Source organism: Silurus aristotelis, assembly GCF_946808225.1.
Source record: "Silurus aristotelis genome assembly, chromosome: 10".
NCBI lineage: Eukaryota > Metazoa > Chordata > Actinopteri > Siluriformes > Siluridae > Silurus > Silurus aristotelis.
Window position 1 is genome coordinate 19,729,649 of NC_139583.1, and position 12,693 is coordinate 19,742,341.

General features: G+C 36.4%; 1 protein-coding gene across 9 annotated transcripts; it reads right to left on the reverse strand.

The window, feature by feature from the left end:
* Positions 1-29: 29 nt before the first annotated feature.
* LOC310731730 (CLOCK-interacting pacemaker) lies at positions 30-11,814 on the reverse strand. 9 transcript variants are annotated; one of them, XM_083551554.1, is made up of 5 exons: positions 11,513-11,814; positions 8,150-8,254; positions 7,522-7,701; positions 4,898-5,067; positions 30-2,278 (listed from the first exon to the last, which is right to left on the reverse strand). In XM_083551554.1, the coding sequence occupies exons 3-5, from the start codon at positions 7,691-7,693 to the stop codon at positions 1,154-1,156; spliced, it is 1,467 nt and encodes a 488-aa protein (XP_083407680.1). In that variant the 5' UTR covers positions 7,694-7,701; positions 8,150-8,254; positions 11,513-11,814; the 3' UTR covers positions 30-1,153. The 9 variants fall into 9 exon arrangements, with proteins under 9 accessions (XP_083407680.1, XP_083407673.1, XP_083407679.1 ...); XM_083551547.1 differs by adding an exon at positions 11,201-11,328 and having other exon boundaries at positions 7,522-8,254; XM_083551553.1 differs by lacking the exon at positions 11,513-11,814 and adding an exon at positions 11,201-11,498 and having other exon boundaries at positions 8,150-8,194.
* Between the last annotated feature and the right edge of the window lie 879 nt (positions 11,815-12,693).

The window sequence follows — 12,693 nt, forward strand, 5'->3', positions numbered from 1 at the left end:
TCTAAAGTATAGCACAAAACAATTCTTGATACTTTCATAATACTTGGTTTTTAATACAAAAACTTTCAGGGGACTAAATTAAAAATTTACAGCAAAAAGAGAAAAGAAGCTTAGGAATTTATAGAACAAAATACATGACCGTATAAAACACCAATCATACTAAGACTTTTATAATCACATATATGATTACTATGTGGTTCATAATTCAGGAAAATAACTTTAGAACTGAAATCTTACAAAAAAAATAAATAAATCACATGCAGAGCAGGTTATGTATCAGCACAGATTAATATTAGCATAGATCAAAACATAACATAAAAGAAAATTAACACCACTGAAGAAAAAAAAAAACACCCCAATACTAGTGTGAATAAAAATGCACTGATGATGAAAGGTCAAAAGAAATGGTACAAACTATTGCAAGAATGTCCAGTAACATAAATTGAACAAGAAATTGTCAGCAAAAAGCGCCTAAGAACAGAGAACTATCTTTTTCTTTCTGTTTGCCCTGTGTTATTAGCTGATTGTAAACTGTCAGCCTACCTTCTGAGCAAGCTAACTGCTAAATAGCTAGAAGTCACTGATCATCAACTTTGGCTACTACTTTCAGCTTTCATTATAAACTATCTATAATTAACATATTTGCAGCCTTGTTGAAATGCCTTCTGTTTTAGTAAAAGTTATTTTTTTTTGCAGTAATACAGCCTAAGCATTATGTTTGAATTTAACTATATGGACAGAACATCATTTCTAAGAAATACAGCAATTTCCAGTTAGTGAACAGGAAAATTTCAGTCACAAGACTGGCCAGTCCACAGGAATTTCCGAGTCTCCCCATAGCCAGTCCAGGCTTGAGTGTATCATTTTATGTCAAAGGAAAGAAATGATTCCAATAAATAGATGTATAGGAATTACAATCTGGAAACAAACTGAACTGAAAATTATTCAAAATAATTGAAATGCAGTACCTGTGAAAACCCTGAGATACCATAAACTGTGAAAAGACAAAAGTATTGTTTGTCATCAAGGTCGTTCGGTTTACAAATTAAACCATGGCTAAAACATGCCACTAGAAAATGTTTCTTCACTTTAAAGGTCAGAATTTGTGTATGAATTTGTGTTTTTACTTACACTTCTAGACTCAGTGACTGTGTTATTCTGTGTAAGTTTCTACAGCAGCCACCGCACAAGTTGAGCTCTCTAGAGGTACAAGTATCTTTTTGTGAGGAGGGTGCTTCCCATAGGCTCTTGACCATTCCATACCAAATGTTGAGTCCTCCTGACCTGCTCTGCCTTCCCTGACTGGCTCAGTAGTGAGAAGAGGAGAGGGAGGTGCTTCTCTGGAGCCATTAATCCCACATCTGTAGGTGATCATGGCATCAATTCTGGAGCTGATGTCAGCCTCCAGCTCCCCATCATCACTTCCCATAAAAAGCAAGCTTCTGAGATTTGGATAGCAACCAGATTCAACCATGACCTTGTGTATTTTCTCGAAATTGGGCATGTTGGAACCTGCATTGACAGCCTGGCACAGCAGATGTGTATGTTGACGCAGCTGAGCAATATTTTGCTCTGTAGCAGCACTCTGGCGGAGCAACTCCTGTGTTCTTAGTGTAATGTCCAGCAGTCCTGACTGACTCAGTATCTCCACTGTGTTAAGGAAGCGGCGGTGCCGAGTCAAGCCAATGGAAGCGTCTGGGACCTTATTGTTGTTGAGCAAAAGTGCTGCAGGTTCAGAACAAGAAGATGAAAATGGAAATGATGAAGTGGGATTTGAACTGGAAACAGAGTTAAGACTTGTGAAGGCTTGTGATGTGCCCATGATCTTTAGTCCTGGAGGTTCGGAACTCCTCTGTGCTACATCAGTATTGGCTGAGGGTGAATGCAAGAAAGAATTGGTGGGAGCGTTCAAGTGGCTCTGCAGCTGCTTGTTTAAATGCTTCTCAGACACTTGGGTAGTGATAGATACTGCTTTTGTTTCTTCAGTGCACACTCTCTTCCTTACACTGTGCTCCTCTAAACAACCCTCTGGGGGGTTTTCTGTTTTTTCTTTGCTCAGATTAGGAGCAATCCTGGGATACGAGTTGAGGATGGGAAGGTAGGTGTTTTTGCCCTTTTTGTTCTTGCTCTTAGCGCTTTGTAGCTGTGGTGTAAGAACATGGAGTGGGGAGACCGTGGTTATGCCTGGCTGCTGCAGCAACAGAAGATTACTTTGAGCATTAGTGCCCTCAGATCCCCACAATGCCTGGATAACCTGATTCTGTCCTGACTGTCCTGTCTTCACACAGATAAAAACAGAAAATGAAATAATGATTTTCAAAATGACTTCTTCACAGTCATACAACCCCAATTTTTTTAATAATTAAATTGCTGTGTAGAATGAAAATAAAAAACAGAATGCAATGATTTGCAAGTCTCATAAAACCATATGCAGAGGTGGCAAAAGTGCACATGCTTCACTCAAGTCAAGTACTGATTTTACTTTTTAACTCAAGTTAAAGTAAAGAAGTTTGGGCTCTGACATGTACTTAAGTAAAGTACAAGTGTAAGTAAAGTAAGAACGGTAAAGTAGCCATTACTACTACCTGTTTTAGTGTCACACTGGTAACTGGACCTCAAAAAATATTAATATTTGAGCTGTCATTTAATTTAAATATTTTATCACAATTAATTGCATGATTGTCACGAGTTAACTCACGATTAATCTTAATCGCACATTATCTTTTCTAAATTTACCTAAAATGTATACTTTTCAAGTATTTTATACTCAAACATGGGCATGGACAAATATTGATGCTTTATGCAAATGTAAATGTTTTAAAGTAATTATATTACTTACATTCTTGTAAATGTTTTAAAGTAATTTGTGTTTTAAATTACGTAAATCATCAGGACACCAAACGGAACCTTTGCTATGTTTCCACACGGACAGTAATTGAGGTGATACCGGAGAAACTGTACCTCTTCTAACTTTCATACGGATTACATAATCAGAGAATATTGGTTTTAGATTGGGATTTTTCAAACTAGACATTTCAAGCTTTCTATTCATATATTCATTATATCTGTGAGTCGAATATTTAGTGAGATTCAGGTTGTTTTATTAATTTGTCTGTGAAGGGAGATGACAGAGACGGCAGAGGACGCACCTTGTCTGTTGTCTTTATTTTACAAAAGCACCGAGTTTTGTTGTTATTATGAATGTATACAAATAAAAGTAGACCCTTTATTAAATCAAATTATGTATTACTCTAATCTGCACGATCAATAATGACAGAGTAATTTTTTTAGACAGTTTAAGTTTGTTTCAGCGTTATAAGGAAAAGTGCCACAAAACGTGCTGGCGCATTTGTCGACCTCAGAGGGTTAATTATGTGCATCATGGCGGACTTTTTATTTTTTAATAAAAAATAGAAATAGATATTAAACAGGCGAAATTAAAACCTTCAACTCAACACACATTTATTCATGACGTCTTTGTTTTAAGAACAGATGTCTCTGTTCTTAGTCATGTTTACATCGCTGACTCCCTCTGTCTCATCCACATTAACCCCATACAGTACTACTTGTTGCCTTCTGTTTTGCTTATTGTTATATTTGTGAACAAGCCTACATCTGTGGTGTGTAATAGCCAGAAAAAATACACCAGTGGTAGATTGAAAAAAAAAAAAAAAACGCAATTACAGGAAATTTGTTGATGGGCTGAAAACAGCACGCAACAAGAAGAATATTGACATTTTACCAAAGAGACTTAAACTAAAGTAACGAGCCTGTTTTGTACAGATATTTGTGTAAAAAAATGTATAAGTGAAAGAAAAAAGTTGAAATAAATAGTGAAGTAAAGTACTGATACCAGAAAAACATCTACTTAAGTACAGTACATTACAAGTAATAAAATATTTGTACTTTTTTATTTTCCACCTCTGCCTATATGTTATTCATAATACAATATAGAAAACATGCTAAATGTTTAAAATGAGGAAACCATTTTAAGGGAAAAAATTTAATTTTGAGGTTAATGCCTGTAACAAGTCTCAAAAAATTGGGCCCAGGGCAACAAAAGTCTGGAAAAGTAAGTGTCACTAAAAATAAACAAATGGAGGAACATTTTGCCACTAAATACTTTAATTGACAACAGGTGAGTAACATGATTGGATTGGATGCTGCACCCTTTGGACTAAAGTGGAGAGAAACCATCTGGTTTGTTATCAGTGTTCAGTTCTAATACCTGCATTTATGATGGTACAGGGTGCCTGTGGAATTGGCAAACTACCTCATCAATGCTAAAAAGGTAAAGCATACACAGGTTTTAGAGCAACATCCAGACAATGTCTTTTTTTGGGAACACCTTGCATATTCGTACAAGACAATACTATACCGCATACTGTATCTATTACAACAGCATGGCTTCATGGTAGAAGACCTGGCCTGACTACAGTCCAGTCCTTTACCCAACTGAAAAACATTTGCCATGTCATGAAACAAAATATATGACAAAAAAGATCTGGAACTTTTAAGCAGCAAAAATCCAGCATTAGGCATGAATGGGACAAACATTTCTCTTTTAAAACTCCAGCAACTGATGTCTTCAGTTTCTATATGTATACGAACTGCTATACAGTCATAAACACGGCCCTGTCCATTAAAATTACCTTTTTTTTCCCCTTAAAAATTATTTTTTCTTTAGTTTAACGATTTCATATGTTTTAAATGTCCTATTTTAAATAATATATGAGTTTATGATATTTACATATAATAGCATTCTGTTTTTTTATTTTTTATTTTTTACATTTTTCAAAGAGTCCCACCTTCTTGGAATTATTCTTGGGTTATTTTTTTAATAAGTGAAAACTGTTAAGTTGTATTCTTGTGTCTCTATCCTCCACATTGACCTCACCTGTTTTAAAACTACATTTTTGATGATAAACATGGGAGTGAACTCAGTTTGACCCGATACCAGGTTGTGGCTCCCCTGATCTGCTGTACTCTGAGGTTTATAGCCTTTGAGCTCAGTCACAGTACTGTGTTGATCATCTACATCTGTCTGTTGATAGTCAGATCCAGCATCTTTGGAGGAGATATAACGAAAATATCATGAATTAAAATATTTTCAGTCATCAAGCATTTTTAAATTGTCAGTGTATTGACAGGCTAATAAAAGTAAAAAAAAAAAAAAAAAGAATTTTAGTCCTTTATTTCTTTAGGTATAATAGTCAGATTGTGATGCTTTTCCAAACTTTCATGGTCATTTCTGCAGTTCCTCCTAATTATACTGGACTCATTTCTCTTTACATCACCAGACATAAGACTCCTGCAAACTTCAAATTTCATTCAGCTGCTACTAATATACATTATGTTAATCATCAAATAAAGCTTAGCCATGCAAGCCAAAGTCATAAAACTACATCCACTAGATGGTAGACTGATAAGCTTTAGTACACCAGTGGTTCCATCCCTTTTTTTTTTTTTTACTTGTTTAATTTTTAACATCTTTACTAAAATTCAACACAGTACAATTTTATGTTTTTTGATTTTAGTTGTTCTATTGCAACCACATTGGCAGTAACAGTCAAAGTAACCCAAGTATATTATACATTAATAGCTGAAACGTTCAATCTAATAACAATAAAACTAGATCAAAAGTCAAAATGTGCCTGTTGTTCCAACACTGACACAACAAGAATGACATCTATCCTACCATATCCTCTCATTTATATTTAAAATCCACTTCATTTCAGTTTTTTCTTTTACCTGATTTTGGAACGTGTAACAGTGGCATTTTTAGACACCAATGTTTGTAGTTAAAATTCTATTCTTGTTTTTTTATTATTATTATTATTATTTCCATCTTGTTCTATTACAGATGGTATATCTGATCTCAGAGAGGAAAGACAGTTCACCTGTATCACTTTAAAGCTGAGCTACCCTGTATCAGGTTGGCTTGCATGTTTTTTTCTTAACAAAACCTTTTAAAATTAAATTATTACAGATTCTGCAGAATCTTTGTTAAAAAAAAAATTTCTCGATGCCAATTTTTTTGTTGTTGTTGTTGTTGTTATTGTTATTTTCAGCTATTCCCAAGGCTAGTGCAACAGCTATGATTAATTATCTCAGTTTTAAAATTGCTTTTTTTTTTTACAGTAAACAGCTGTCAATTAAAATTCTGTGAAATCCTAGTGACATAAGAATTAAATCACTTGAAAAAGAAACTAATTTAGTAATACATGATAATAAACAGCTGCAAGAGTTGATTATAGACAATATAATCACAAATGAGTAGCATGTAACAATTAATTTAGCGCTAAACTATCCTCCAATGGACTGCCTGAAACATATACAAAAAATTCCTTGGTTAGAAACAGTACTTAAGACTTAATTAAAATTAAGATTTAAGACTTTTTGATTTACACAACAAAATTAACATTGTTTTTTCTTCTAGGATTGCACTGTATATGGCAACATCCATACTCTCTTAGTCCCTTAAGATCAAAAGCATCTATACAACATGGCACTATCACTACCAGGCTTCACTGTAAGGATAGTGTTATTAAGGTCATGATCAGGATTCGGTTTTCACTAAATGTAGTCCTGTGTTGATTTTAGTCTTATTTTGGTCTACCAAATAAGATTTCATGTACATTTCTTTTAAATGGCATTCTTTTTACCAAATTACCATAAAAAGCCAGCTTTGTGTCTGTACTATGTTCCTTTAAGAAAACTGCTCCTGTCCGAGCTATGGATCTCTTCAGCACCCTTGGGGCTGCACTTAGGCTGCAATTAATATAAACAGTCTGCTACAATGGCTTAGGACCGCAGCTTGAATGAATATTTTGCATCACTGAACACCAAACCTTAACAATAATAAAACTATTATATATGGACATTAGGTGCCACTCTGATGAGGATGAGTCCCTTTTGAGTCTGGTTCCTCTCTAAGTTTCTTCCTTTCACCATCTAAGGAAGTTTTTCCTTGCTACGGTCACCACTGGCTTTCTCATGTGGAAAAAACGTATAAGGGTTACACTTATAGGCACTAAATTCTAAACTCTAAGTTCATAAGCCTTTTATCTCTGTACAACTGCTTTTGGGAGAATGTCCACTGTAAAAAGCACTATACAATTAAAATGAATTGAATCGATGGTTTCCATTAACCAACAAAGTTACTGAATTTTGGCAAAAAGCATTACAATGCCCTTGCAGTGGTGCCATGTTCTTTCCATATTTTAAAGACTGAATGGTTCTATATAATTAAAAGTTGGGATATATTCATAACTAAATCCTGATTGACACTTTACGGTAACTTTGAGTGCCAGCTTCTTAACCACTGAATGCATACTGCTTTTTCCTGCCAATGTTTGCATGTAGAGACAGAGTGTAATGTGGTTTTGAGTGTCTGTACTTCCTAATTTAGCTGTATGACCATTTAAAATATATTTTAGACTTGAGATGACAGCTTGTGTCTCATTTAATATTACTGCTCAGATTATTTCCTGAAACAAATGTGTAACACGTGTGTCTCACCCGAGTATCCAGAGTCTTTCTCAGAACTGCAGCGAGAACTCCGTCCATCCATGACCTGCGCTGTGTGAACCTTTGTTCTGGACAACAGGGAGGCGCAGTTGCTTTTGTCCTTGGCCTTTTTACTGCCAGGAAGGGCAGCACACCTACCAACACAACTCAGCTCCTTGGGCATTATGGGGACTGAAGGCAAAAAGAGAGGCAGAGTGGATTCTATAATGTCAACAAAATTTGAATCTCGCATCCACATGACCATGAGCCAGCTTCTGACAGACACAAACCTTCAATCCCGTCACACATTCTTACCCCTGCAGAAACACTTCAACCCCTTCACACATGCATTACCCCCTGCAGTTATTTAATAAAAGCACAAAACTACATATCGGGTTTTACAAATAAGTCTTTATATGTATTAGGAGGGAGGAGGCTCCCAAATGGCACAAGAAAGCAGTCACCCTTATGTCTGGACATTGTGAATGAAATGATGCCACAGCCATCCATAAGACTCCATGAAAGCAAAATTGGCCATGGCATATGTGGCATAATTTTCTACCCGGTCAAGCACAATGACAATAACCAATCATTGCCAGGCATCTGTGATCTCATGAATGCAGAAGAAAGTGAACCGTACTTTCCTCAGTTTATGTTCTGCTGCCCCATGATGTAGCATGAGCCGCTGTATAAAAAAAGATGCAGCTGGCTGGATTTACACATCTCAAAGAAAGCATATGTTTACCTTTTTTTGATAGGAGAAAGCAAATTAGTCACCAATATTTTCATAGATTAATATGCCTATGATATAAACAAGCAAATGCAGTAATGAATCAATAAATAGCAATAAAACAAACTAAAGTGATTACTATAAATCGCAAAAACATTCAGATTTGAATACATTTTTATTTCAATATCACAGATTTTATTTCACAAGGACTTTTTTTCACACATTTCATAATGAGACTAACCAGTCAAATATGATTATCATGCTTTATAAATGCAGGGAAAGTGTAGGCTGAATAACTAAATGGTTGAACACACTTTGTATTTCTGAAATTATTAATACAGAACTACAAACCCTTTGGATAGTATTTCTCCATCTCAGTCCTATAAAGACTGGCAGCCTGTTACTGCCAAAGCCTTTCATTAGAACTTTCAACTCAACCAGTTCATTTTCCTCTAAACTCTTTAAAAAAAAAAAAGTGTTCATAGTGACATAATTGTTCTTGTGCAATGTTTTTTTTCTAGCATTCTGTGTTAACTGTTCCAGAAGGTCAGAAGTTTTTAAAATACTTAAACCATCCCTTCTGGTACCAACATAGAGTAATGTGCAAAAATTTTAGGCACTCATAAAAAAAGTGTTGTAAATCAGGGCTGCAACAACTAATTGATAAAATCAATAATAATCTAAAAATAAAATTTTGTTGTCAAGTAAAGTTGTTGGCAAGATAACACAGCCACTTGCAAAATGGTGTAGAGTACAGGTCAACTGTCAGCAGAAAAAAGTTTGCATCCCAAGTCATCCAAGGCAACAAACAAGACTGAAACCTGCAACTTATGCAAAGCTGGGCTTGTGTTGCATTGAAGTACGACAGTGATGCACAAGCACATAAATAGAAAACACACTGGTGTCACAGATGAAGGTGAAATATCAGCACGGTAAAAAAAAAAAACCTGTATAATCCTCATCATGTAATAATGGTAAAGTTTAATAAAGTGCTATTGTGTAAACTGTGTGTTTGTAACTTTGGGACAGTCGCACTGGATCTGTTCTGTTGTGACTCGCAAACATCAGGTTGCACAATCAGCTCGCTCACAACACAGTGATGGATTCAATTAAACCAGTGCGAACAAACACTAAATCTAAATGCAGCAGATAACAGAAGCAGTAAACAATTGCATTTATTAGTCACTGTTGTGGTTTTCAGCAAATGTTTATGCATTTGTACACCAATGCATTTCTGTTTTCCTTTCTTTTAATAAAGCCTGTTAGCTTCCTGTGTTTCTCTATTCCATTCTCTATTGGTACAAACCAAGCCATGAAGTCCAAGAAATTGTCTGTAGACCTCCGAGACAGGATTGTATTAAAGCACAGATCTGTGGAAGGGTTCAAATATAAATTCTGCAGCATTGATGGTCATAATGAGCACAGTGGCCTCCATCATCCGTAATTTGAAAATGTTTGGAACCACCAGGACTCTGACTAGAACAGGCTGCCCGGCAAAACTGAGCGATCAGGGGAGAAGGGCCTTAGTCAGAAAGGTGACCAAGAACCTGATGGTCACTCTGAAAATGCTCCAGCATTTCTCTGTGAAGAGAAAAGAACCTTCCAAAAGAACAACCATCTGCTACAATGAAGAATGGTGGTCGCAGCATCATGTCTTGGGGATGTTTTTCAGTAGCATGAACTGGGAGACTAGTCAGGATCAAGGGAAAGACGAACGCAGCAATGTACAGCAATGTTACCTTGGTGAAAAGCTGCTCCAGAGCACAGTCTGAGCGGTTCTCAGACTGGGGCGACGGTTCATCTTTCAACCGGACAATGACCCCAAGCACAAAGCCAAGATAACAAGAGAGTGTCTATGGAACAACTCCGTGAATGTCCTTGAGTGGCCCAGCCAGAGCCCACACTTGAACATCTCTGGAGAGATCATCCCCATCCAACCTGATAAAGTTTGATGAGGTTCTAATCATATTGATTTACACAAATTGCTTCACCTTGCATAGTCAAATGCTGTTTTTTGCATTGGTACAGAAAGTAAGAAACAACCCAGAATGGGTGAATTTGTTCAAAGGTGAAATCCAACATGCACTCAACAAGCAGCCACTATAAGCTTTAAAATGTTAAAATTAAAGAAAGTCAAAACTCAATATGTGGCTTTTGCATATTTTAAAGTACACTTTTATACATAAATACCCTGAATTATGGTTTTATATAGTTATAGTAAAGCAACACATCTAATTTAAAAATATAATAATCGAATAAAATAAAGTTGCAGCCCTAGTGTAAATTAAAAATGCCTTCAATGGAAGTATTATTAGTCTATTTTTATCATTTGCAAAATAAAAAGTAAATAAACAAAAGAGAAATCAAATTAAATATCAGAGGTACAATATGGCGCTTTTTTTTTTACCACAATTCTTCCAAGACCACTTCTGGCCAGACTTCTCTGAACAGTTAATAGGTAAATGTAAAAAAAAGAATAATCATTGGTATCGCTGCAGTTCTGCGAAAGACTCAGGTGAAACACACGTACCTTAAAAGTATGCACAACACTGTATATGCCATAATCCAAGACACTTTTCTTAATTAAGATGTTTTATGTAAACATTAACTGAAGTGAGTCACCTGTATGTATCTACATGATATTTTTTGCACTGCACTGTTGCCACATGACATATTAGATAACTGTATGTATGTATAAGCAGGTTTTCCTAATAAAGTGGATGGCAGGTTCATATCAGTGACATCTGCGCCTATGAAAGTCCCACCGTTAACTTGTGTCTGGTCTAAAGTTTGGATCTATCTGACTTTAAGAGTTGGTCTAAATGCTTTTTCAGATCCAGCCTATACTAAATAAGTGATGTTGCCCCACTCACTGCTGCATCAATGCATCCTTCATGCCAAAACATTATCCAGGTAAGATGGGGAAATGGGGGCTTCTATTGGAAAAGGGTATCGACTTACTTCTTCCTGTAGATACTCAGGCGTTTCTCCTTTACTTCAGTGTGCAGGATATAGTTTGCCCATGCAGCAAGATAGCAGCAAAACAACTCAATCCGGTCCTCACCTCTTACGTAATACTACAGCTTGGCCTGAAAAGGAAAAGACTGAAATTCTGACACACACACACACAAACACACACACGCGCGCACACACACATAGATATCCTGCTCAAAAATATTCAATTAATCAACTAGAAGCACAAAAACGACCCGATCTGCAACAGATGATAAAAATGAAATGGTGAAAAACACGATGAACAGTATTCATACTAACCTTGAGGTGGCGCTGTTCTGCAGTGTTCCTGTAATCTGTTGGACACTGACCGGTTTGTCTCCTGTGTTAAACTTATACTCCGTTAACGCACCCGTTAGTTTCATGTGGGAGCTGGGAATCTCTGCTGCTGAGCGACATCTACAGAGGCCAATAGGAATGCACCAATCTCCGACGTGAGTGACGCAATGGTATTGCTGCGTAACAAAGCACGTGGAGTTGAGTAAAGTGACAGGCGATGAACAACCGAAAGCTCCGTGTACAATGAATGACATTCACATACAGACGGGTCCGGGTGCGTTTTCTGAGCAGCAGGGGCGCAATTAACAGTTTTAAGAGGGGTATGCAAGACAAAATTTTGGGCCCCCACACATATATATATATATATATATATATATATATATATATATATATATATATATATATATATATATATATATATACAATGTTATATTATTAAAAATAAAGTTAATATAGTTTAATTTTATTTACAGGGAATTCATTTTATTTCACCACAGTGTTATTATTTAAAATATATGTGTGTATTTACGATTAAAAAAAAATAATAATTGGAAAAATTTTAATTGATGGTTGTGGGGCCCCCTAGCGTTCTCTTGGGCCCATATGCCTGGCATACTCTGCACACACCCCCCCCCCCCCCTAACGGCGCCCCTGCTGAGCAGTACCACGTGTTTGAGTGTATGATGTCATCCGTTATTTCAGTTAGCGTCAATGGAGAATTTACATAAGCAGAAAATGGAGCGACTGTCGCTCCTGCTATCAGTCAAATCTATCAGTCAAATCACAGGCGCTGATGAACAAGTGAAAGATGTCGTGGTCCACGTGCTGCCCTTCGGGGGTTGGTGGTGGTGGAGGGGGTCTGACTTCTGCCAATGAGGAGCAAAAGTCCACGTGTACACGTGAGTAGGGGAACTTAAGGGCGTGGCTACTGCAAACTCACGTGTTAGGAGACGTGTTAAAGTGTGCGCGCTTCACTGCAGAGAATCGACAAGGAGGCTAGCAGAGCTTCTCAGCGCTTCTTAAAAATAATTGAAAATAATTGTATTGCTGTAATTCGAAAAATGCTAAATATAATTATGTTATCTATCTATCTACAGTGATATGAAACATTTAGTCTGATTGTATTATATATCAAATTCATGGTGTATGGGGTATATCAGTAG